Raw genomic sequence first — 23811 nt, forward strand, 5'->3', positions numbered from 1 at the left:
CACTATAGCGCAGGAGAGACGCATTGGACAGTTTGTTTAAAGAAGTCTTCTACAGCCTCCAATACTTACATTTACAACTTCAGTAAAGTTAGAAGGTGTAAATTTTTCAATTTGTACCTAAGATTAAATTGGTCAGCCGTGGTGGCCGAGTGGTTTGACCTATGGCCTCTCAAGCAGAGGATCGTGGGTTCAAACCCCGGCTCGCACCTCTGAGTTTTTCGAAATCCATGTGCGGAATTACATTTGAAATTTACCACGAGATTTACGGTGAAGAAAAACATCGTGAGGAAACCTGCACAAACCTGCGAAGCAATTCAATGGTGTGTGTGAAGTTCCCAATCCGCACTGGGCCCGCGTGGGAACTACTGCCCAAGCCCTCTCATTCTGAGGGGAGGCCTGTGTGTGCCCTGCAGTGGGACGTATATAGGCTGGGATGATGATGATGATGATGATGATGAAGAGGTCAAGGTATATTTCCTAAGTCTGGACTGCCTGGACGGACTGGAACTTGAAATTTATAGTTATATGGTCACAAATAATCAATTTTACAAGATCTTGAGGCTTGATAGTTTTCCCTGAATTATTTAAATGATGGATTCATATCGCTTCGTAATTTAGATACTTTATTACTTAGTATATTATTGTACTGAACTGTGTAATCCCTTCACGACTTGCCAATATTGACAGTCGTGTCGGCAAGCTTTAAAGGAGGACTTTAAACGGATATGGCTGGCTTTATGCAAATCCAACAATACGGTATATCACATAAAGCACTGACACAATATCGAACGCATTTCCAATGTTACAATTAAACGCATTCCGTAAACTCAGGTTTCTATAGTCCCAAGCGTTTATCAATATAATCATCAATATAATAGTCCAAACGGACTTTTTAACATTTCGAACAATTACAGAACTGCTAACGTTTAGGAGGTTCATCGTGCATTTTCTATTGGATTAGGCTGCGATGAACCTCCTAGATGACGTTAGCAGTTCTGTAATTGTTCGAAATATTAAAAAGTCCGTTTGGACTATTGATGAACGCTAGGTCTATACTCGTAGAAACCTGAGTTTACGGTTCTGAAATAGAAATGACAATATTCGATACGAATCCTATATAAACGAACGATTTTCTTCCAAAATCACATCGTCGAAGTTTCAAGCTATATTGATTTTTAAGTCTCCACACATTGGATATTAAATTGTAAGATATTTAAGCTGCAAACAGGAATTTCCAATAAATTTTATCCAGTTAACGTTGTGGTAAATGTCCGTCAAAATCAGTGCAGAATGAGGCGTGAATTTCATTTAAAACTCAAAGGGGTTATTTTAAGTGAATGTCATTTCATTTTGCACTGTCATTTTGTCTTTTTCTTTTAGTTTTAATTACCTGACGAAACTTGTTGTGGATGAGTAGTACCTATTTGTCATTTACTTATTCTTTGATTCTTTTATTTTGTAATTTTCTATATTTTTGATTTTGCACTTAACTTGTCTATTAAAAAAGGCCTTTCATTTATAATATAATTTTTATTTATTATACGTACAGGTATTTCAGAAAGTATTTAAAATGGACGCCATTAATTTGCGGGTCGGTGTAAATTTACTCAGATTAATCATTTATGCATCAGACCATGAGCTTAACAGGGACTTTTACATGTTTAATTTGAAAGCCAATTAATTCGTGATACACTGTGATGTGGCGCGCCAAATCCGGGAACGATATATACGAAAATTAACATTAGTCTTGTGGTTTTAAAAAATTAAACCGCGAGACAATTTTTTCATGGTAAATGTCGGGTTAATTTACTAATTCTTAGCTTAATGACCTCTTTGGCGATAGCTTCTATAACACTCGGAATCATTTTAGTATCAAACGATTTGCGAAGGTCGATTGTGATCATTAATTTCTATCCATTTTTAAATGTTTCACTGTAACAGTGATCTGTTGTACTTACTGAAAAGAAACTGGACACATTTCAGTCTTTTAAGTAAACTGGTTTTTTTTAATCAAACAGTTGCCGTGTTGATACACATGGTACAATATATTATGTAATCAAATGTTACTAATTTTTTACAATATTAACATAGGAAAAAATTCTCCACTGAAAAGATTCTAAGTAAAACTTTTTTATCAACAATCAAACCACTTTCCCGCCAATTCCGAAGTTGCTACCTGCCTGAGGAATAATCCGTCATAACAGTTTGATATTTTTCCACGTTTATATTATTGGTAGAATGATTACAGAATGGCATCAATCCGACTGCGCTAAAACTCGCTATAAGCATGTTAAGATAACGGTACAGTCCCTGGCTCCACTAGTAACATTTCGATAGCTCTAAGCCCCGACGGATAAGCCGCTGTCACTGCCATGTCAAACGTCTAAATGTAGGAAAACACGCGATCTATTTACCAAGTTTTTTTATACAAAGTATTTTCATGACAGTAAGTCGGCATTGGAATATAGCAGGGAAAAATACTTAGAAATAAATGTTTTTATCACAATATCTAGGACTCGTACCAACACACATTCATCAAAATGTCTATAGGGATATCTTTTATCCCTAGACAGTAGAGGTGAGACGTACTAGACAAAACGCGGACTGAGTCTTGCGAGTACGCGTCCACAAAAAGACTAGATCCAAAGACTAGGTCCACGAGTATCTACAAATACCTACTTAACTCAATTGACTCATTGCGTAAACAAAATTATTCCCGTAAATGCGCTCCCGTGATTGCGTATGTCCGTACTAGTTTTAGTAGTTTTACGAATATCGAACTACCGAAATGTCATCAAAAGAAACTAGACTTTTTTGTGTTCATGCTTTTTAGCATTTTTTTTGTGCTATTTGAACAAATGATAAATCGCTCGTTTTTCCTGGAATTCATCGTGCAGTGGCTAGGACGAGTCGAGCGATCCCGAAGACCCGAAGTTCCCGGACGTTTTGCGAATAGTTCCAAGCGCGAGCGCAGTGAGCGCACGCATCATGCTTGTTTTCAAGTTGGCGGAACGTTGTCAGCCGCCTCCTAAATACTCGTACGCTAAAAGAATCGCGGGCGGGAACGCGTACTCACGCGTCCAAGCCAAAACCTATTCCAGTAAATACGTCTCACCTCTACTAGACAGTTTCGAACATATCAAATTTGTCTGGTTATAATGAGTATTCAGAGACTTTTTTGATGTGTGTAATCAATCTATCATCTACACCCAGGTACATCTACGTACCAATAATGGACGCGGAATCGTTTCAAGCCGACAAATGCGGGCGAAAACTGTTGTCCAATAAAGGGATTCATATAATTACCAGCATCCTCTGCAGTTGTGCGACAGACTGGTTGGCCACTGGCGTCCCGTTGATCTCCCTGATTTCATCGCCGACGTGCAACGTAGCCTGCCGATGGATCATGCCTCCATGCATGATTCGCGCCACGATGCACCGTCCGTCGTCGGCTAACTTCAGGGTTATGCCCTGGGGAATGATAAAAAGGATGAAAATTTCATGTAAAATGGAACAAACTTTTCTAATTCGAAAGTATTGTAACTGGATTTGATTTACACGGCGGAAACTTTTGTTTGTTGATACATTAAATGCAACGGGAAGGGTTGAGAATGATCCCGTTCTGAGTCGAAAACCCCTTTTGAGGGATAACGGGAGAAACGCTTGTAGAACTATCCACTTCTTAGAATAATAATAATAAATATCATGGGACACTTCACACCAATTGACCTAGTCCCAAACTAAGCAAAGCTTGTATTATGGATACTAGGCAAAGGATAAAAATACGTATATAGATAAATACATATTTAAATACATATTGAACATCCAAGACCCGAGAACAAACATTTCATATTATTCATACAAATCGGCCGGGAATCGAACCCGGAACCTCAAGCTTCGTAGTCAGGTTCTCTAACCACTTGGCCATCCGGTCGTCAAAAATAAGAATGGTTCGGAGTTGAAACACTAACTGTTATTGATATTTGTATTGACTTTATTTCATCCTATGATTGAGTAGTGGGGCTATTACGAAAATCGAAAATCGAAGTTCGTAACGATAATATACGAATTTCAATTTCGGAGTAGCCCTATTGGATAGCTAATTTTCATTCATACTAACATTACGGCTTGGATGCATTATACTTTAAACATCAACTAAATATAGTTGGTTTCCTTACAGAAGTTCCATACTAACTTCATAGAAAAGTGGATACGGATACTAATGTTAGGTAATTTACTGTATCTGCTATAAAAATAGTTTTAAACGTCAATTAATGTATTGTAAAACATAAACAATGTTGGGTAAGATTGAACAAAAACTTATCAAACATTGGCTAAAATACTTCAGATGCATTTTGTAATGTACAACATTTATTTATTTTATTTGTAGCTTCAATATTACAAATTTGAAAGGACCCAGAGTCGATTTGCCAATAAAAGATAGTCATCATTGGGACCCATTTAAACCTTTTTCCAGTCTTTCTAGGGATAAATGGAACCTTTCAGAGCAACGATATCATGATGATGCATATTCCTATGTCATTAGTAAAGGTTGCAGCCGAAATCGAACAGTGCGGACAGCTAGCTTCGGACCTAATGGCTTTCAATGTCAGAAGTAAAATTAGTATATTCTGGAAACAGGTATGTTACATTAGTTAGGAGCATTCAAAGCTAAATGGAGGAAAGTAATTTAGAAGTCAAGGGCTTAGCGTCGAGTGTAGTTTCTGAACTCAGTCGCATTATTTGGCGTGCTCGCTGACAGGTCACTTGCCCTTTGAATAGTTGAGTAGCCAACATCTAATTGGTAATATGTGAACATTATTACCATGTTACCATAAGAAAAATTAGGTCCGTAATAGAAAGCTGCACTATATCAGATTAGAAAAGGCGTCGGGGATAGTGCAAATGCGCTTATGAATATTTGTCATGCGTAAATACCGCGTATTTGCACTATGTGTAGTTTTCGAGGAGATGGTTTTAACTTCATATTTGTTTTAAATCAACGAACTTGGAGTGGAAGTTGGCAAAATTTACCACATACACAGAATGATCTATAGTTAAAGGCTTTGCACTATCCCCGACAATAGGCTAGGCAATATTTTTCATCCCGGGAAAGAGCCAATTTCCAAAAGACGCAGTTGTGAGCACAGTAATGAAAAAAAAAAACATTTCGGCCCCACGCTAGCTTTAGACTAGCGATATACCCTATCCCATCTTTGATATCCTTGTTCATTGTGATCTCTATTTAAAAAAATAATGCCTGTATGACAAATATGTACAAATCTGCAAGCAAGGCCCAGAAAAACTGCATGTTGCAACTTTGTACTCATTCGCTATCACGCATTACTACTTTCGTAAGGGCGGTTTTAGACTAGCGACTTATTTGAGCGTATGAGCTCGCTTTGGAAGCACGTGTACGTGTACCCGCGTACAGTAGGGCTACTACGAAATTCAAAAATCGAAGTTCGTATCGTACCGTCCCTCTCACTCGTATATTAAATTATATAAGCGTTGCCGGGACGGTACGACACGAACTTCGATTTTCGAATTTCGTAGTAGACCTGCTGACCCGACGTTGAATGTGAACAATACGTACCATAGGCTCGTCAGTGTTCTTCTGGAACTGCACGAGGCGCACTCTAGTCACGTTCTCGAACTCGGGCTCGGTATCGTCGTCCTCCTCGGGGGGCGGCGCCGTGGTCCGCCCGTTGACCGGCGGCGGGGACGCGCGGAGCGACTCCTCGCCGTACACTTCACGAGCGACCACATCGTGCGCCTGCAGAAGGGCCTGGAACAAAAGAAATTGGTGTAAAGGACCAATTAATCCGGCTCAAAGGACCAAGTCATTCGGACCGAAGGACCAGTTTGCCCGCTTCCGAGGACCATGAGCGACCACAGGCAATATAACTGATCCCAAGATACAGGCTAGGCTAGTTTGGGGTCCGTTAGGCATATTTAGGTAACTATACTGTAACTTATATTTTTGTATTTTTTATGTAGGTAGTTGTTTAAGATATCCTGCGGGTAGGTCCTTTCCTACTTCTTATATTATCAGTTGGAATTTGTTGTCCTAGTACTCAATTTGAACCAAAGTATTTAATTAATATAACTATGTAGTGGACTTAGTTCCTTCCAACTAAGTAGCTGAATTAAAAGTGCAGAGTAGAAAAGCCATCTAGATTCAACGCAAGGCAAGGCTTTGATTTAAAGTAACCAACCACTAACCTACAAAAGGAACAAACAATTCGAACTGCATAATTCCATCAATGAAATTGATAATTTATTGAATCAGGCGTTACTTTGCAGAGGTCCATATCAATGAACTAAAATAATTTCCTTGCTCACAGTACACAGCAACACTGTACTTGTTTACAGTGTGGAGGTGGAGGAACTGCATGAACACGCATATTTTGCATAAGCTTAGCTATCTTAAGGTTGCGGGTGAGCAAGGAAATTATTTTAGTTCAATGAAATTGATAGTAAAAAACCAGTAAAAATTAACCGTTATTCAAATGGATAATGCTCAAGATACTGCCGCCGAGACTATTTTTATAGGTAAAATGGAATTGGAAATGAAATAGGTTTAAAATGCCCCTTACCAATCTATACCGCGCGCCGCAATCAACGCCTAAACCTAGACAAAACCGTGTAAAATATTACACGGTTCTCTTTTTGTAATTTGGTAGATTCCTGGCTACAAAAATATATTCTATTTAGTAATGAGATTATCAGAAAATTGGACACGTATTTTTTATTTTGACAAGCAAGCAAAGATGAAGCGCGCCAAAGTGCGTAGAGGCCCGTGACGTCACTCCTTAGTAAAACGTGTACGTAGATATGACGTCACACGGAACTTTAACCTCTTTACCGCCAGAGTCATCCAGTGGTGACAGCCAATGGAATGCCTCACACGCCACGGTCATCTATACATGAAAATATTTAAATCGAAATTAATCCTTCTGCAATAGAATTAAAAATCAAGTTGATTTGCCTATACATGAAAAACATCGAACACAATAGAATTAAAAATCAAGTTGATTTGCCGCTGGTTTTTATGTGGCGTACAAATCACGTCACTTCGTTTGTTTTGTGGCGATGAACATAAAGCCATGTAGGTACTTTATTTCACTACTTAATAAGATTAGTTACCAATTCAGGTAAACGTTTAAAGAATAGTGTGCACTAACAGCCTAAAAAAGACTGAAGCATGTGCTAGGTCAATCATCATCATCATTATCATCAGCCAGAAGACGTCCACAGCTGAACAAAGGCCTCCCCCTTAGAACGCCACAATGTACGACAACTCGCTACTTGAATCCACCGGTTACCCGCGATTCTCACGATGTCGTTAGTCCACATAGTGGGAGGCCTGCCAACGGTTCGTCTTCCGGTTCGCGGTCGCCACTCGAGAACTTTAAGCTAAGGTCAAAATTATGTGGAAATTAGTAACGTGTAGCTAATTTTATACTAGTATACATTTCAAGAGCACACAGAACAACTTCAGCAAATAAGTAAAATCTCATTCAGTGGAACAAACCGTATTTAAAACAAGAAACTCTGAAAGCGAAAACAAATTTAATTCAAGCAACAAAATCCGAAACCAATACATTCCGCCGCACTTAAATACATTTGTATTGCATCCTGCTAAATTAACCTTTCAAACATACGCCTTTTGTTCTAAGGGAACCTCGGCTCAATATTATGTACTTTCCATGTTTGGAACCGCATATGTTAGGTTTGAGTATGTTGGGTACGCGGCCGATATTGCTTTGCCCTATAGTTTAGGAAAAAACTAGTGCTTCAGCTATTGAATCGAGAACGAAAAGGATAAAAAAAGTTGTTTTGATCTGTGGTTCTGAATGAGAAATAAAAACCTGTCGGCCACTATGAACCAAAGCTATGAACATCGAGATTGTAAGTATTCATGCATATTGGTGGTGAGGTCTCTATCAAGCGAAAATCAACAGCGCAATTTTGTGCATCGAGGCCGTATACGTCATAATATTATGCCGTATACGTTATATATTCATTCGTCGCTTCTTCTGCAGCACATTTACGCCCACCGTCTCTAATGAGGCCTATCGCGTATGAATTCGCCACTAGAGGCGCTAGTGTAGCGTGAGGTCTCCGAAATGTCAAATCTCATAGTTTTTGGGTGAGCTACGCCGGTTTATTTATAATTAGAATAATTTTGTGAATATTTTGCAATATCTGAACAAAACGGGGACTATGCAACACTGTGGCATGCTCGATATTTTTATGGTACGGTTTTAAGGTGTATTAAATATGATTTTAATCTAAACTTTGTTTTCACGCCCGTAATAACAGACTTTGAAAGCCATACTTAAAAACCTCACGCAACAGTGCGCCATCTAGTGAGACAAAAAATGATAGTCCTCATTGTCCTCCACTCCCATCAAATCGCAATGGATCCCCCGAATTGGGCCAGCCAACGAGCTTATGTCATCCGACCACCTTGCTAAGGGCAAGCCAACTCCTCCCTTTAAGAAAAATCACCACTCCAAAACACTTTGGTCATCTATGTTCCTGATCGAGGTCCAGTGATATTTTAATATTATTATTGAACTAACTCAACAGTAAATACTATATTTGCTTTGTTATAACTTGTTTTAATTTTACAGCGCATTGGTGTTTACTGCAATGCTGTAATTTTTTGTTGGAATAAATAAATAAATAATTGAAACGAGGCAGAACTGTTTCAAATATGAAACCATTTTTCTCCGTGAGGTTAAATATATAACAAAGGTCACCAAACACATTCTAAATAAGTAAATAAAATAAAATCATTAGTGTAAAGTAACGGGTTAAAGGATTATATTATGATCAGTTATCAAGTTATAGATATAAAATTAGATAAAACTAAGTTGTCACATTCCAATTATTAGCCAAAGCGACAAACTTGCAAGGATTGCAAAACTCCTTGATAGAAATGGCGAATCTCGACAAGCCAAGCTAGTCTAGGTTAAAGTGTTAGCCACAATGCTCGTATATCTCTTTGAAGCCAACCACATCACAGGCATTGGGGTTAGCCGTTAATGCACACGTCATTTGGATGTAGCCACTTGGCTTTATTAAGCAAGTTCGATGTTAATTTTATTTGTTTGTAAACAGAATAATCATAAAAATCAAGGTAATTACAATTCCGGTAAATGGATAGATAACGTTAGATAATAAAGTAAATAAAACATAAGAATAGGATAACTGAAAAAATATTAATGAAGGAAAAATAATCACTGACGGTTATTAAGTATATTAGAAATAATACAAAAATACTTTCTATTACTTATTAATCATGAATTTATATTTTTATCACTCTCACTTTCACGTCCACAGAGGTGAAAGTAGTCGCCTCCGCATCGTCTCCGCTAAAAAGACCTCCGGCTTATGTAGCTTTTGCCTGAATTGGCAAAAGCTACATAAGCCGGTAAGCTCCTAGAAGCCAAAATCAGCCAATCTAAAGGAACCAAATCTAACGTACTCAGTCACATCGTATTACTCGGATTTTGTCATATAAGCTACACAATAAGACTTCATAAATCCTCATCTCGGGTGAAATTCATTACATCTCAGCTAATGCTTCACACGGATGTATTCATATGATAATGAGTGTTGCATCCTAAAAGCATCGGATTATTTAGATTAAGCGAGCTAATCTACAGCTTTGTTGGAATGTGTTGGTTGGTTTCATGGTTGGTACGGATTCATTGTTTCTCTTGGGTGTCGTAAAAGGTGAAGAAGGGACCTAATGTGAGTAAGCAGCCTTATACCTACTCTCTAATGCCAACTAAAAACTCCGGACTCCAGTACTGCGGTGTATAAGGCAAGGTGGACCACCAAACTACATATTTTCCCAAGATAGTTACTACCGATCCTCGATTTTCATTTCACTGATGACCACGACCACACTGTCAAGAGTGAAGCGACTTGGGAACGTATCATGTTAAAAAGTCGACGGTCAAAATATCGAAAGTAGGTTTGGTTAGATTCGATATTTTAACTATCGATATTTCAATTTTCGATATTCAGACACGTGCCCAGCGACTTAGAAGAGATGGAATCGGTTTGAGAGATGTATTTATTCGAGTTGTGGTAGAATCCATAACATTTTTCCGTGTAAATTAAATATTTACATAGACTGCGTTGCTTAGTTAAGCACGTCAAAGAGTGAGTGACTTTCATTTTCCTTGGTGTTTTGTGAATTCGAGATAAAAAGGATGTACCCGTATGTTGTCAAACCGCCACAAAGGGAAAGTGCGGCATTACATATTATAGAACCTGCAGGCTTTTTTAAATTGTACTTTAACCCGTTATCTCAATTACTTGTAAACAAAAATTTCTAAATTTTAGATGTTCTGCGTACACAAAAATATTTTGAACTCATGGCAACATGACATTTCGAATAAGTTCAAGCTTTTCTTGCTGATTGTAATTCTTGTTGAATGCACTTGCATTGTCATCCAACGTACAATGTATACCAAATTTCAAGTCAATGCGACCACTGGAAGTGGGTCGAAATGAACTTACAAGATTTGACCCGAATACAAAAACAAAGCAAGTTAAATAAAATCTTGTAAAACTACTTTAAATGGTAAACCAAAGAACGCATAGCGTTGAATTCCTAAACAAGTAGGTTTATACAAAGTTGGAAATCGCAACATCACCGTAGCCAAAATTTCGATAGCACGGTCCGGTGGATGGCATCTGATCGAACCGATGACCGGATATTTTTCATTCTAAAGCCTCTATGTACAAACATGCTCGGCTGATCACCGTTACCCTAGATATGAAAGCAGTGTAGTTAGTTTTGTACAGTAAAATGTTATCTTAACGTATAATATTTTTATATCAGAGCAGAGTTAGGAAATAAAATGATCAAGAAGAAAATGCATGCTCTTCTTTGTTTTTATTATTTTCTTTAATTTAATTATTTTCATTATTGTTTGGTATCGGCTCAATTTTTTGTTATTTTTACAAACGAGTCAGTTTATTTACATGGCACGTTTTTAAGTTATAGCAAAGATTTTAAATAAACTACTTCTACTATTATTTATCTATGCTAAAACCATGAAAAATAAGACGGCCATAAATCTTACAGCACAGCAAGACAATAATAATTTATCATCAACAAATAAAAATAACGAGAAAAATTTAAGTACAAAAAGAAACAGAAAATGCACATTATAAATCAGATTCAAATCTTCCATTATGTAGCATCATTGGTTCTTTTTGCTCACTCCGCTGTAAAAAAGCTAGTAGATTAATGTGCGAGAAGATAGCAGTTTTAAGCTAATTAAATATGTTAATAAGCAGTTAAAGGAGGTTTAAAAACCGATCATGTGCAAATATCTATGAATATCCAGTGTGTGTTAACAGAGCCCACTCTCCTAAGCAAAAAGTACGCAGTGCGGGGTAATTTTAGACGGTTACTTAGGTACATAATTACAGACATATAGAAAGTAAGATCTTTAAACTTTTGTTATTGTTACCAAACCTTCATATCAAATTTCAAGTTTCTAGGACAACCGGAATACCCCAGAGGTGTTTAGTTTCTTCGTATTTGTAATAAAAGAAAAATAATACCTAACTTTATCTTTTGATTGCATTGACTAAAAATTATGATCTTTTATTTGACATTGATTTATTTAAACTTATTACCTCCACGCGGGCCTGAGAAACAAGGTCTCTTTAGACAGACTGACGGACGGACGGAAAGACCAACATACAGACAATTAGACGGATAACGAAGCGATCCTATAACGGTTCCATTTTTACCAACTAAGGTACAGCACCCTGAAAGGACCTTTCTTATCATTTAAGAAAATAACAGTAGCAAGAACAGTCAGATACATCCTGTGAGACAAGATCCTATATGAAGTAATGAACCGTCAAAGAAACTCCAAGCCGTACCGAATACATCCACATGTGATGATATTAAATTAACCGGTTTCCCTCAAAGCAATTCATCCTAGTGGCTGATTCTGAACATGTCTGTATTTACAAATGGTATTAGGATCCCGAAAATATATTTCAAAGGGATAAGACAATGATGGAATAACTTTGGCGCCCAGTGGAATATTTTTGGCAAGGTTATGTGTATCTAAAGCTACGTGTTAGTATACATCTTCGATTACATTGTTTTCAAGCTTTTACATTTCGATTTTTTCTTTCTTTGCTTCAAATCCGACAAGATATTTTTGATTCGCTTCTAATATTCGATTTCGTCGACATCTAGTTTTAAATATTATAAACCTATTTTAACTATAAAGACTTGTGGTGTTATTGTTAGTCTATCATTGCTTTGAAAAATTGATCGACATACTTCTTCTATTTTAGGTCCCATTAAATACCTATGTCGCCTTATTTTATTTCTATTCTCGAACCTCGATATTCGCATCTATAAAATGTTTATAGTTACAAAGACACTTCAATAACCAAACATCAGTTGCAAAGTGCTCATGGTTAAAAAAACTTATGGTCAATTTATTACTACTATCCTAAAATATTTATCCGAGAACACTATGAAAAGCAAAACCGAACTGAACCAAACCGAACAAACTGAATCAACCGCAGCAACTGAGGCCTAATTTCCAATAGTCGACGTCCTATACGGGTGATAATGATAATGCCAATAATGATGAAAATAAAAAAATAAACTATGTGATGTGACTTTCATTCAGTTAGAATTCAAACGTAGTTGTTGCACAACACGTAACACGGCACTAATAGCAGCGATTGGCAAATTAACATTTTAATGGTCTTAAGTGAAACTAAAGTAATTTAACTTCAAAGCTTAACCAAAGCACCATCTTACAGCTAAATTACAAAATAGTAACGACTTGTAGAAACAATGGAAGCTAGTAATCCTCCACTGGAATGCAATATCCTGGTTAAGCTAGGAACCGTGGATGTTGAGACAGGCGATGTTGATTTTTCAGAACTGTTCCTCGTAGAAACGTTTATATAAGTTGATTGGATTGCGTAAATTGGAATTACTCGAGCAATTGGTTTCCACATTCGCAGTGATAAAAATACTTACAAGCATAACCTATTTTTTTCTTGGTATATAAGTAAGTAAGTAAGTAAGGAGACTTTCGGTTTTGTTCAGCAATACAGTTTTAACAGAACTAACTTGCTACCTCGTTAAATATATACAATGACACCAACAGCGAAATTTGAGATGTTTGTCACTCAATCAGACGTAATCGCTCGTAGAAGCTTGAAACTACCAGCACAATCATGAATTACTTTGACGTTATATACAAGTACCTTTCAATAAATATTCGTTAAAAATTTAGTTTTAAATATTTTATAATTAATTTAGTTTTAAAAAGTAAAAAATATAAGACATGCTAACCAATAAGTAAGATTATTGGATTTTATAAAATACTTATTGCTATTTATATCAAGTTTCTTTCAGTTTAAAAGTACGGATTTTTATTTCACAAGAAAACTTCTTGATGGGCTTGACGAAATAAAATCTACGGAGGTTATGTCATCAGTAAAAGCTAGTAACAATTTTATACGTTTATGTTAAAAAACGCGCTTTGTTTTGACTATACTTGCATTATCTTAACATTTCCGTACCAAATTTCAAGTCAATGCTATTAACGATTGAAGAGCTCCGTCCTGCGGAGACGATCCTAGCCGGACCACGAGATTTGCACTCCAGTTTTTTGCATTGCCACCGCACTTACATAAGAATGCAAAATCAGCTCAATCGCATTGGTGCGCAGCTCGATCTACATAATAAACATGTGAAGGTTGCAAGTTAAATAAATAAAAAACTTGTAAAAACCCAAATTTAGCTATGAGGAGTCAAATCGTGCGTAGCTGGACGTCCATTCCCGTCAGAGACATTCGTTTCGTTTGTGAGCACGGTCAAGTCGGGTACGTGAGTGGTCCCGGACGGGAGCGTCCTTGTCACGGGTCGTTAAGTGTCTTACTCGTATTGGTACCTAAATTGTAACAAGTGGACGTGTACCATCCTTTTAATGTCATTTTAAAAGTTTATTCTTCTTACAAGCTACGCACGTCTGTAATCTTTAAATATTGTGGTTCTATGTAATTTCACTCACTGCTAGAGAACGGATATGTATGACATTTGGTACAGATAATAATAATAAATAATAAATATCACGGGACAATTCACACCAATTGACCTAGTTCCAAAGTAAGCTTAGCAAAGCTTGTGTTATGGGTACTAAGCAACGGATAAATATAATTATATAGGTAGATAGATACATACTTAAATACATATTAAACACCCAAGACCCGAGAACAAACATTCGTATTTTTCATACAAATATCTGCCCCGACACGGGAATCGAACCCGGGACCTCAAGCTTCGTAGTCAGGTTCTCTAACCACTAGGCCATCTGGTCGTCTAAAAGATATCGTCATTACTTCGAAAAAAATCTTATATATTATTAAATTCATAAATCTCTATTAAATGTGGAATTCAGAACCAAATAATAGTAATATTTTTTTATTTATATATTTGTTTAGTTTACGTTTCACTTTTAATTATTTCATTACGTGTCTTCTCCAAAAAACACGATTTAACAAAAAACTCCAGTCACCCATGTATGCGAACAAAGTCAACAAGAAGTTAATTTAGCAAAAAAGCATGTATGAAAATGAAATTTGGAACAAAAACTCACTGTCTTCACTCTTTTATCTTTTCGGTAGACAGCCGTTCTATTCAATTCAGCGATGGAGTGTCACGACAAAGGTTCAGAAAATTCAGAACGTGGCTCCAGTCACACGTCAGTCATTTGACGTGCTATTTTGCATTCAAACTTGGTAACGAGACAGGTTCAAATACGATATCAGGGCGAAGATGCGAGAACTTTGGATCTCATTTAATATTTCTCGTCTGAAATATGAGTTTGCGCTGGTTATTTTTGATGACAATGTAAATTTGATTTTACATCAACTTAAAGATCATATTAAAACAAGATATTTGATTAATTAATTTTATCCATATTCCCGAGTTTATGTTACTATTACTAAATTAAGATATTTTTGTCATTATAATCACAATGAACCTTAATTTCCACTATCATTTACGTCTCATCAGCACGTACATACGGCAATTTATAGATGTTAATTAAATAACTGAAAACCTCAGACACCCCAAAAATATTTTTTTATTTTAAGTTAGTTGCTTGCGTTTATTTTCGAAACCTTCATTATTTCAAAAAATATTCGTGTTTTGATAAGTGTATTCTACTTTATAACTCTACACTCATAATTTTGTATTTTGTCAGTTGCGCTAGAAGAAAATCAAAGTGACAGCGAAACGGCCAGTAATTATAATAATAAAGATTATTAGCTAAGTAATTATAAAATGTTTGTAATGTTATTCTGATTTATAATAAACCGTTCGTTTTTTTAACTAATCAGTATGCAAACTCGCTTAATCATTGGCTAAGACATTGGCGCTTGTTGTATTCGTAACTTTAAGACTGGGCACAAGAAAAAAGGGATTTAAAAACACAAACACAACCTGAGGCCGTATTGCCTAACATTTCTGACGCTCGCGATCGCAATCAAATGACAGTTTTTGTATGCGAAATCTGTCATTTGATTGCGATCGCGAGCGTCGGAAACGTTACGCAATAGACCCTCTGATTTAAAACATAGTTTATTCGATTCTACACTCTATTCTGAGTAACACCTTGTATATGAGACCAAAATAAATTATTTCGACCAAATGAAGGAGGACGTTAGTGCCAAGTGATATCAAAATGTGAAACGGTCGAGGAAGATAAGAATAACTGGAAATCACTTTCCGACAAAAATGCAACTTTTAAATTATAAAGATGATAATGATTGCGTGATTAATTCTTGAAAGCTGTAGTCTAAATTGATCGTTTGTTTTCATACTTCACTCTGTGCAAGTACCCCTAATGTTTAAATTGCTAAATATGGAGGTATCGCGAGCGAATAAAATAGAAGTTGAAGCAAACTTCTCTTTGTTAAAACCTTCAACGTCAACTATGGTGAGAAATAAAGCCAGAGACAGACAGTTTAGTGGGCAACCGAGAGGGGATTTATGTTGTGCAACTAATTTTATTCAGAAATGCAGAAGAACAAAAGCGAATTAACTTTCTCAGCCATTTAAACTACTTTCAGCAAGTTTCCGAAGTTTCCTTTGCAGACGACGCTGGTTAATTCATTATACAAAGTCACTATTCTTTCCACAGCATTAATAATAGGCAAAGAAATGTTATCGTTGGTATTCCCTTCGAGAACCTCGACATATTCGACTTTCCTGCTCACACAGACGTTTCTTTCCTGAGAACTTAGTGAATCATGGTATTCACCAGTCAAACGTGAGACTTAATTTTCTAACATACTCGGAATCACAATCATCTTCACCACTTCTTTCTTTCGCATGATATAGGATCAGAGTTAAAACAGATGGTGAATGCGATCGCGAGTGCCGCGTGGTAGACTGTACGGCCTCTGATCCTTTATAATCGACTACAAAAAACAAGGAAGTTTTCAATAAGAATAGCCCAGTATCTGGTGAACTAGTAAAACCAACTAGTTGTGTTTCGGCGTGGAGAGTAAGACAGCCGGTGAAATTACTGGCACTTGAGGTATCCCATCTTAGGCCTCTAGGTTGGCAACGCATCTGCAATACCCCTGTTGTTGCAGATGTTTATGGGCGGTGGTGATCTCTTACCATCAGGAGACCCACTTGCTAGTTTGCCATCCAGTCGAATAAAAAAAAAAAAAAACAAACTAGACCTGTTCGCCCCCGAAAACTCCTACACAGAATTTTTCATCGAAATCATTAGAACAGTGTCCAAGATCTCCTAACCTAATCAAATAAATGTATAAGAGTTGCTCGTTCTAATAAATACATTTATCATCTATACCAGCGACCCCCGGCTTAGTAAAATAAAATGTCTACAGGTAGATTTAAAAATTCATAGATCACTCTTTTAATAACAGCAAAGAGTGCAAGCGACATTTCCGAGTCATTTTCAATTATGAAAAACAGGAAAGATGAAGACATCATATAATTCAAAGAATCTTCAAAGCATAAATTCCAAGAATTGAGACGGTCTAACGATTCACAGAGATCAATTTCAGATTATAGAGTTACGGATATTGCAGGACATTTTTCGAAATCCACTCTACAATATCTCAGAAACTTAATCTTTAAAATGTTGAGGAATACAAGAATTCCCTAGAGGATTTTAGCAATTTCTAAAATGGCGCATAAAAAGCTTTTTGTTTTCAAGGGAATTTTTACTGAAGCGATGTGGCAAAAAAATCTTTTGAGCGCCCAAAGCTTGTGGCTTCCTACCATTACTATGGCTTCAGTAGTCCCGTGAGATGAGGCAAAAAGGAAATCTCAGCGCAATATTATGTCGTTCTTTACATTTTACTTAACATTTTGTTTCCATGTTATGTATGACCATTAAAAGTATAACACTATTATGGGTCCAACATCGTGGCCAACTTAAGGGATGGCGTTAGTATTATGAGGTCCGTTTGACGTTCGGTTACGAATAATACGAGTGTTACCCACAGTCAGTGCAGTTTACAGGTGGTAGGACCTTGTGCAAGGTCCGCCCGGATTGCTACCACCATCTTGCTCGCTAATCCTGCCGTGAAGCAGCAGTGCTTGCACTTTTGTGTTTCGGCGTGGTGAGTAAGACAGCCGGTGAAATTACTGGCACTTGAGGTATCCCATCTTAGGCCTCTAGGTTGGTAACGCATCTGCAATAACCCTGGTGTTGCAGATGTTTATGGGCGGTGGTGATCTCTTACCATCAGGAGACCCACTTTCTCGTTTGCCATCCAGTCGAATAAAAAAAAGGTCTTGCTTGCGATTTACTATTTTAATCAATAACAAAAGTGGCATAGGTAAATCTCTAAGTAAATTATAAGTTTTCGGAAATAAAATAAACAAAAAAATCTTATGCCAATGATCCACTTTCATCTCAATAAGTGTTCTGTGATTGGCGCTTGTATCGTGAGGTCCGTTTGACAACTTGGCACAAGATAAGGGAGTAAGATAAGAAGAAAAAAAGCAATGCGAATACAAAATTATTGCTTATTTTATTTCCAAACACTTATTTGGCTGACTGTACAAACGTAATAATTCATAATTCATAATCAAACGTAGTTGCTTTCGATTTTATGTAATATCCTAAACCTATCCTATCCTATCCTATTAAGTCAGGTCAAGGTTAATATGAACATTCAAATAACCGTCGTGTTTATTACCGCATACTTCTAGTCTCTGGGTCGTTTCTTGGCAAATTCGGCTCAGCAGACCTCCTGATGAAGTACTGTTTTTATGAGTTAAGGTCCTAAGGCATAAAAGTAACAAATTGGCCTGAGAAAATTAGGCAAACAAACCCGTAAGTTCTCGTATTTCGTTTTATTCCGACCGACGACCAGATAGCCAAGTGGTTAGAGAACCTGACTGAGAAGCTTGAGGTCCCGGGTTCGATTCCCGGCCGGGGCAGATATTTGTATGATTTATTTAATTATTTATTCTGGCTACAGCCCGCGTTTTAAAGGCCACCTGTTTTCTGTACTGAACTCATGTTCCTAGAGTAAAGAGGGAACTTTTCACTAAGTTTCTTGGCGTTCATTGGTTAATATGTATACTCAGCGTCACAAAATTTGGCCCACCTACCAAATTACCTCTTTCTGCATACATTTGAGGGCCAGATTTATTGCCGCTCAGTATATTTAGAGTTCTAGATTTATTAGTTATTAACTAATTAAATAATTAAGATTGGTTGGGATAAACGGGACTACGGCAAAAGAGAAGGTAGCCCAAGCACTTGAAATTAAATGGTAGCTAATAATATTCTACGTCATCTTAAACAAAATTACACGGTTTTTTAATACAGTGTTTTACCTGCAGCCAGGCTTTTTTTTGGGAGGTTAAGGTAACTTATTTCTGTAAGACAACCATGACATACATTTAATTAATAAAATAAAATTCAAAAATTTGAAAAAATTCAGGATGGTAGTAAGTAATAAGTATATCAAACTTACAAAGAAAACTATAACGGTTAAGTTTTCTGGAGAATTGTTAATAGTTTTTTTTTATTCGACTGGATGTGATGCCGTCTCCGTCTATTCGAACGAAACAAATAGAGACGGCATCACATTTAACCGTCAGTTACCACTAATCAATGGATGGTGAAACAGCCCCTTAGTTTCATAGTTTAAACAATAAAAACTAAAATATAGGCAAATCCCAGCTCACCCCGTATTGGAGTCAGAAGGGACAGGAACAAATAAAAAAATGTCGATAACAAATTACTAGAAAAAAGGAGATATAATATGTCTAAAAATATAATTCTACTTTTAGAGCAAGCTGAGCCAGAAATTTTAAGTAGCAAGTGAAAACACAAGATATTAATTCTGTCCCTACTCCCCCCACAATCCCTTCTTACCCCCTTTTACGGTACTAACTTCAAGCCGCATATAAACTTCTTCAGTTTGACAAACTTCATCAAACAAATTTTGCACGCGATTCTACGCAACATTTCTTCATATCCCTGTCACGTCTAGATACATGTTCTGCATATATTCTTCTTAAAGGTAGGCAGTATATCTGTTCAGCGATACAAAGGGCACTTTCCGAACATTCGCAACCTAACCACAAGTGATAAATAAGGCTGGATGGGAGACAATGCGGTTTCAGGGGTACTTATCTCTTTTGGGACGACTTTGTTCTTTTATGTTCACGGTTTGTTTTAGAAATACTTCCCTTCTTTATTTGGGAGGCGTGCTGTTTGTGTTAAATTATTTACAGTCAACGTCATAAATAAGTGACCACTTTTTTACCTTGTCATTTTAACGTCATGTTTGAAAAGCCATACGAAATTGTACTTATACCGACTGAAAGTGATCACTTATTTATGACGTTGACTGTACCTAGTATTTTTATAAGAAGTATTTTTATGTAGACACTATAGTGTCAAAAAATCATAAAAAACGAGTCAATTTATTCCCTTTATTGGACATCGCACCTCCTGTTACAATAGAAATTATAAACTACTTATAAATGCCAAAAAAAGTCTGTCTGTTACCTCCTGACGATAAAATAATTAAATCGATTTAGGTCAAATTTGATATGGAGATAGTTTGAGATCCTGGAAAGGATATAGGATAGTTTTTATCCGCGAAAATTGTTCCCGCGGCATAGCGATAAACCATGCAATTCTACGTGGACGGAGCCGCGGGCAATAGCTAGACTAAGACCAAATACATATTCAATCGAATATACAAACTGAGACATGGATGCACAGAAAAACCAGAAAAAGAGACCAGCGCTGGGAATCGAACCCAAAGCAATCCATGCTGCGTACTTTAACCCCTACACTACCGCTGGACAGGAATCTAGACACGAATTTTTCCTATGCATCACTCAGGTTGCTTTTTATCTACTACGCTACTTAAGCAGCAGCACTAGCGACATCTATGTTCCGCTCTCATCGAGAGACGTCACATTCTTTCGAAACTAACCGCTCACCCAGACAAGAGATGTCGCTACTAAGCAATCAAATTATGATTGGTTATTGGTTTTGATTATTGTTTGGTTATTGGACGTAGATGTCGCTAGTGCTGCTGCTTAAGTAGCGTAGTAGATAAAAAGCAACCTGAGATATGTATATGTATGCATAGGAAAAAATCGTGTCTAGGTTCCTGTCCAGCGGTGGTGTAGGGGTTATAGCACGCAGCACGGATTGCTGAGGACCGGGTTCGATTCCCAGCGCTGGTCTCTTTTTCTGGTTTTTCTGTGCATCCATGTCTCAGTTTGTATTTTCGATATGATTTCACGGAATACCCGTCAAAGTAACAAATTTGGAGTTGAAATAAAAAATTACAAAAAGACTCCAAAAAAACAATCAAATACTTATTGTAAGCCCGCAACCATGTAGGTAATAGAAATAAACTACCGCAAAGTAACATATGATATGATTCAGACAATTAAATGTTGAAACTAACAGTTATTTAGTTAGCTTGCTCAAAATATGTACAACAAACAATAGATCTAATGTAACTATGGCGTAAATAGAATAAGCTCTACCGCAATAACCTTATATTCCTTTAAATAGCTTAATCAGCGCTCCTAAACCTCTTATCGAATCAAACACAGGAGCGGGTTAGGTAAGGGTTGACGAAATGTTAAAACAACGTCACATGATTAAATAATTCCCTAATTTCGTCAGAAGTCCTTTGGATAACGTCTTTCATGTTGAGCTTGAGTTTTGTCTAGTTTCTGAATTCAACAATTATGCTAAATACCTTTGCGATGTTGCATATATTATTTTTTTTAACACATGAGTAGATTTATTATTATCAGAATTAATATATACAACTGGCGCGATTTGTGCAGGTCAACAGATGTTTTTCATACAAATTTGCGTTATATATAATTTGCTTGTACATATATCTATGTAAATAAATTGTAAATAGTGCATTGCAAAGACAAAAACAAAATTGCATTTTTAGGTCATATTTTTTTTCTGAAAAGTGCGAATTAATATGCATTAAACTAATGTAAAAGAAAAAACGATTGTTTGGAGTATATCTGAGGTATAAAGTATATTAACTCATTTTATGTATGTACTACCTACGTGGTATATTTATTACATGGGTTCTCATTAATTTTCGTAGATGTATTTTCTAAATTGCACACCTGCTTTGATCTGTACTTTTCTTTATTCCATTGTAAAACGCTCATCTATATTAACCTTTACATTGTAAAGGTTAATATAGATGAGCGTTAAATCCGCCTATTCCTAACGTGTAATTTTCCTTGTGCACCTTTTCCCTGTTTTGTTTATTGTGCGGGATTCAATAGAGTCATTGGCTCAATAAAGAGGCATTGTATTGTATATTGAAGGGAAAATGTAACTTCATCAATTATCAGTTGTGTATTTCTGTATGTTTGTTGATGAAGGTTACATAAATGTATACGTTAAATATTATCACAGAAGACTCACGTCTTTAATTGAGTTCATCTAGACATGTTTTGTGCTAATTCGTAGGCCCTTCCTCCCGGTGCAACCGCCACGGCGGCTGCTGCAAAACGCGTACTGCGCCACCGCTCGAAGCAGAATTAGCCCGAAACATGTCGAGCTAGACTCGCAAGATGAGAGTTATCCGGATTTATTTTACTACATACAACATTAGTCGTATAAGAAAAGAGTGGGTGTAAGGTAAATAAACAAAACAACCTTGTTACAAATCAGCTGACACAATTAGCTTAATTTGATACAGTTCTCACAATGCCGTGTCACCATGACGATGGAGCTAATTGGAATTTCCCAACTAAAACCAAGGAGACGCGAAAAAGGTTACACTTAAAATTTCTTAATCATTTTATAACGTAACAAAACATAATGGTAATTAATTGATGAATAAATAAAAAAGCCGTGGTGGCCTAGTGGTTTGACCTATCGCCTCTCAATCAGAGGGTCGTGGGTTCAAACTCATTCCAAATTCATGTGCGGAATTACATTTGAAATTTACCACGAGCTTTGCGGTGAAGGAAAACATGAAGGAAACTGCACAAACCTGCGAAGCAATTCAATGGTGCGTGTGAAGTTCCCAATCCGCACTGGGCCCGCGTGGGAACTATAGCCCAAGCCCTCTTGTTCTGAGAGGAGGCCTGTGCCCAGCAGTGGGACGTATATAGGCTGGGATGATGATGAAATAAATAATATTAAGAGCAAAACAATAGAATCAACTGACTAAGTTCGACTTGACATTCACCCGTAGTTCCGCTACACCTTAATATTGAAAGAGAAAGTCAAGAGAAACAATAAACTTAAATTCACAATAAGACTAGTGCAGTAGAGGAATATGTAGAAAGACAGCAGGGACAGGACACACGTTAATAAATGATGCCATTGGATGTTCTGTTTACTGCGCGGAGAGTTGAAGTACTCCCAAAAGAGACAACTGTGGCTGCAAAGTGGGATTTTTCACAATTTAAAGTTCATTTTCCTACCCCGAAGGAATGTGGAAATGAAAGAATTCTTTGCAATGAAACGCGATAAAATGTTAGTGTCTACGAGTAGCAAACAAGATTGGCTTTGTACAGCACTTAACGTTCCGTATAGCCTTCTTAATAGAATAACGTATTTAGTTATATGTTTTTAAAACTCCCTAGACACAGTTCTGAAGTAATTTTAGTAGCAACATTCTGCGAATCGAAAAAAATAAATATGATACTTTGTGGGGAATGAAGATAGTGTTGTTCCTTGACATGTATAAATGTAACACATTTTGGGAGCCCACGCGAAAGTGCCACGATTATTGTGCTTTTAGGAATGGACGGCGGGAAAGTAATAGGACTTGTCGGTAAGGTTTGTGTTCGTTGGTAGATAACATTGAAAACAAAATAACAGGCAACTTATACAATACATGTGTATGGCGTATGTGAGTTTCTCCAGTTTCGTTAAAAGTAAGCCTTATTTTGTGTGAGTAATTGACGGTCAAGTCTCTAGAAACATTTTTTTCTAGAGGATAAAACTGTCACGTTTGGATGATTAAATTGCCCACCAAAAAACACCCTTCACCAGCTTCGCATAATGAGTAAATATTTTTACAAGCAAAATGCTTCAGCGCACCGTTTTGTCATAATATATCAAAGTGAAGCGGGAGCCATTACGTATTTTAGGGTTACGATGGTATACTAAATTTTGTCACCGCTAAGCCGGGATCGCATCAATAAAGACGCATGCGTTGAAGGCATTTGGTATTTTTTATTGTGTCGGTACATGTCGGCAT

The 23811-nt window shown here is 36.8% G+C and overlaps 1 protein-coding gene across 8 annotated transcripts in view; it reads right to left on the minus strand.

The window, feature by feature from the left end:
* CASK (peripheral plasma membrane protein CASK) overlaps positions 1 to 23811 on the minus strand; it is a 337531-nt gene that overhangs the window by 16360 nt on the left and 297360 nt on the right. For all 8 annotated transcript variants that reach the window (XM_074096118.1, XM_074096112.1, XM_074096111.1 and 5 more), the window contains 2 exons: positions 5597 to 5788; positions 3307 to 3471 (listed from right to left, as the gene is read on the minus strand). In XM_074096118.1, the coding sequence (XP_073952219.1) occupies positions 3307 to 3471; positions 5597 to 5788 (357 nt within the window). The remainder of the gene's footprint in view (positions 1 to 3306; positions 3472 to 5596; positions 5789 to 23811) is intronic.

The sequence above is a fragment of the Choristoneura fumiferana genome, chromosome 13 (genome assembly GCF_025370935.1).
Source record: "Choristoneura fumiferana chromosome 13, NRCan_CFum_1, whole genome shotgun sequence".
Taxonomy (NCBI): domain Eukaryota; kingdom Metazoa; phylum Arthropoda; class Insecta; order Lepidoptera; family Tortricidae; genus Choristoneura; species Choristoneura fumiferana.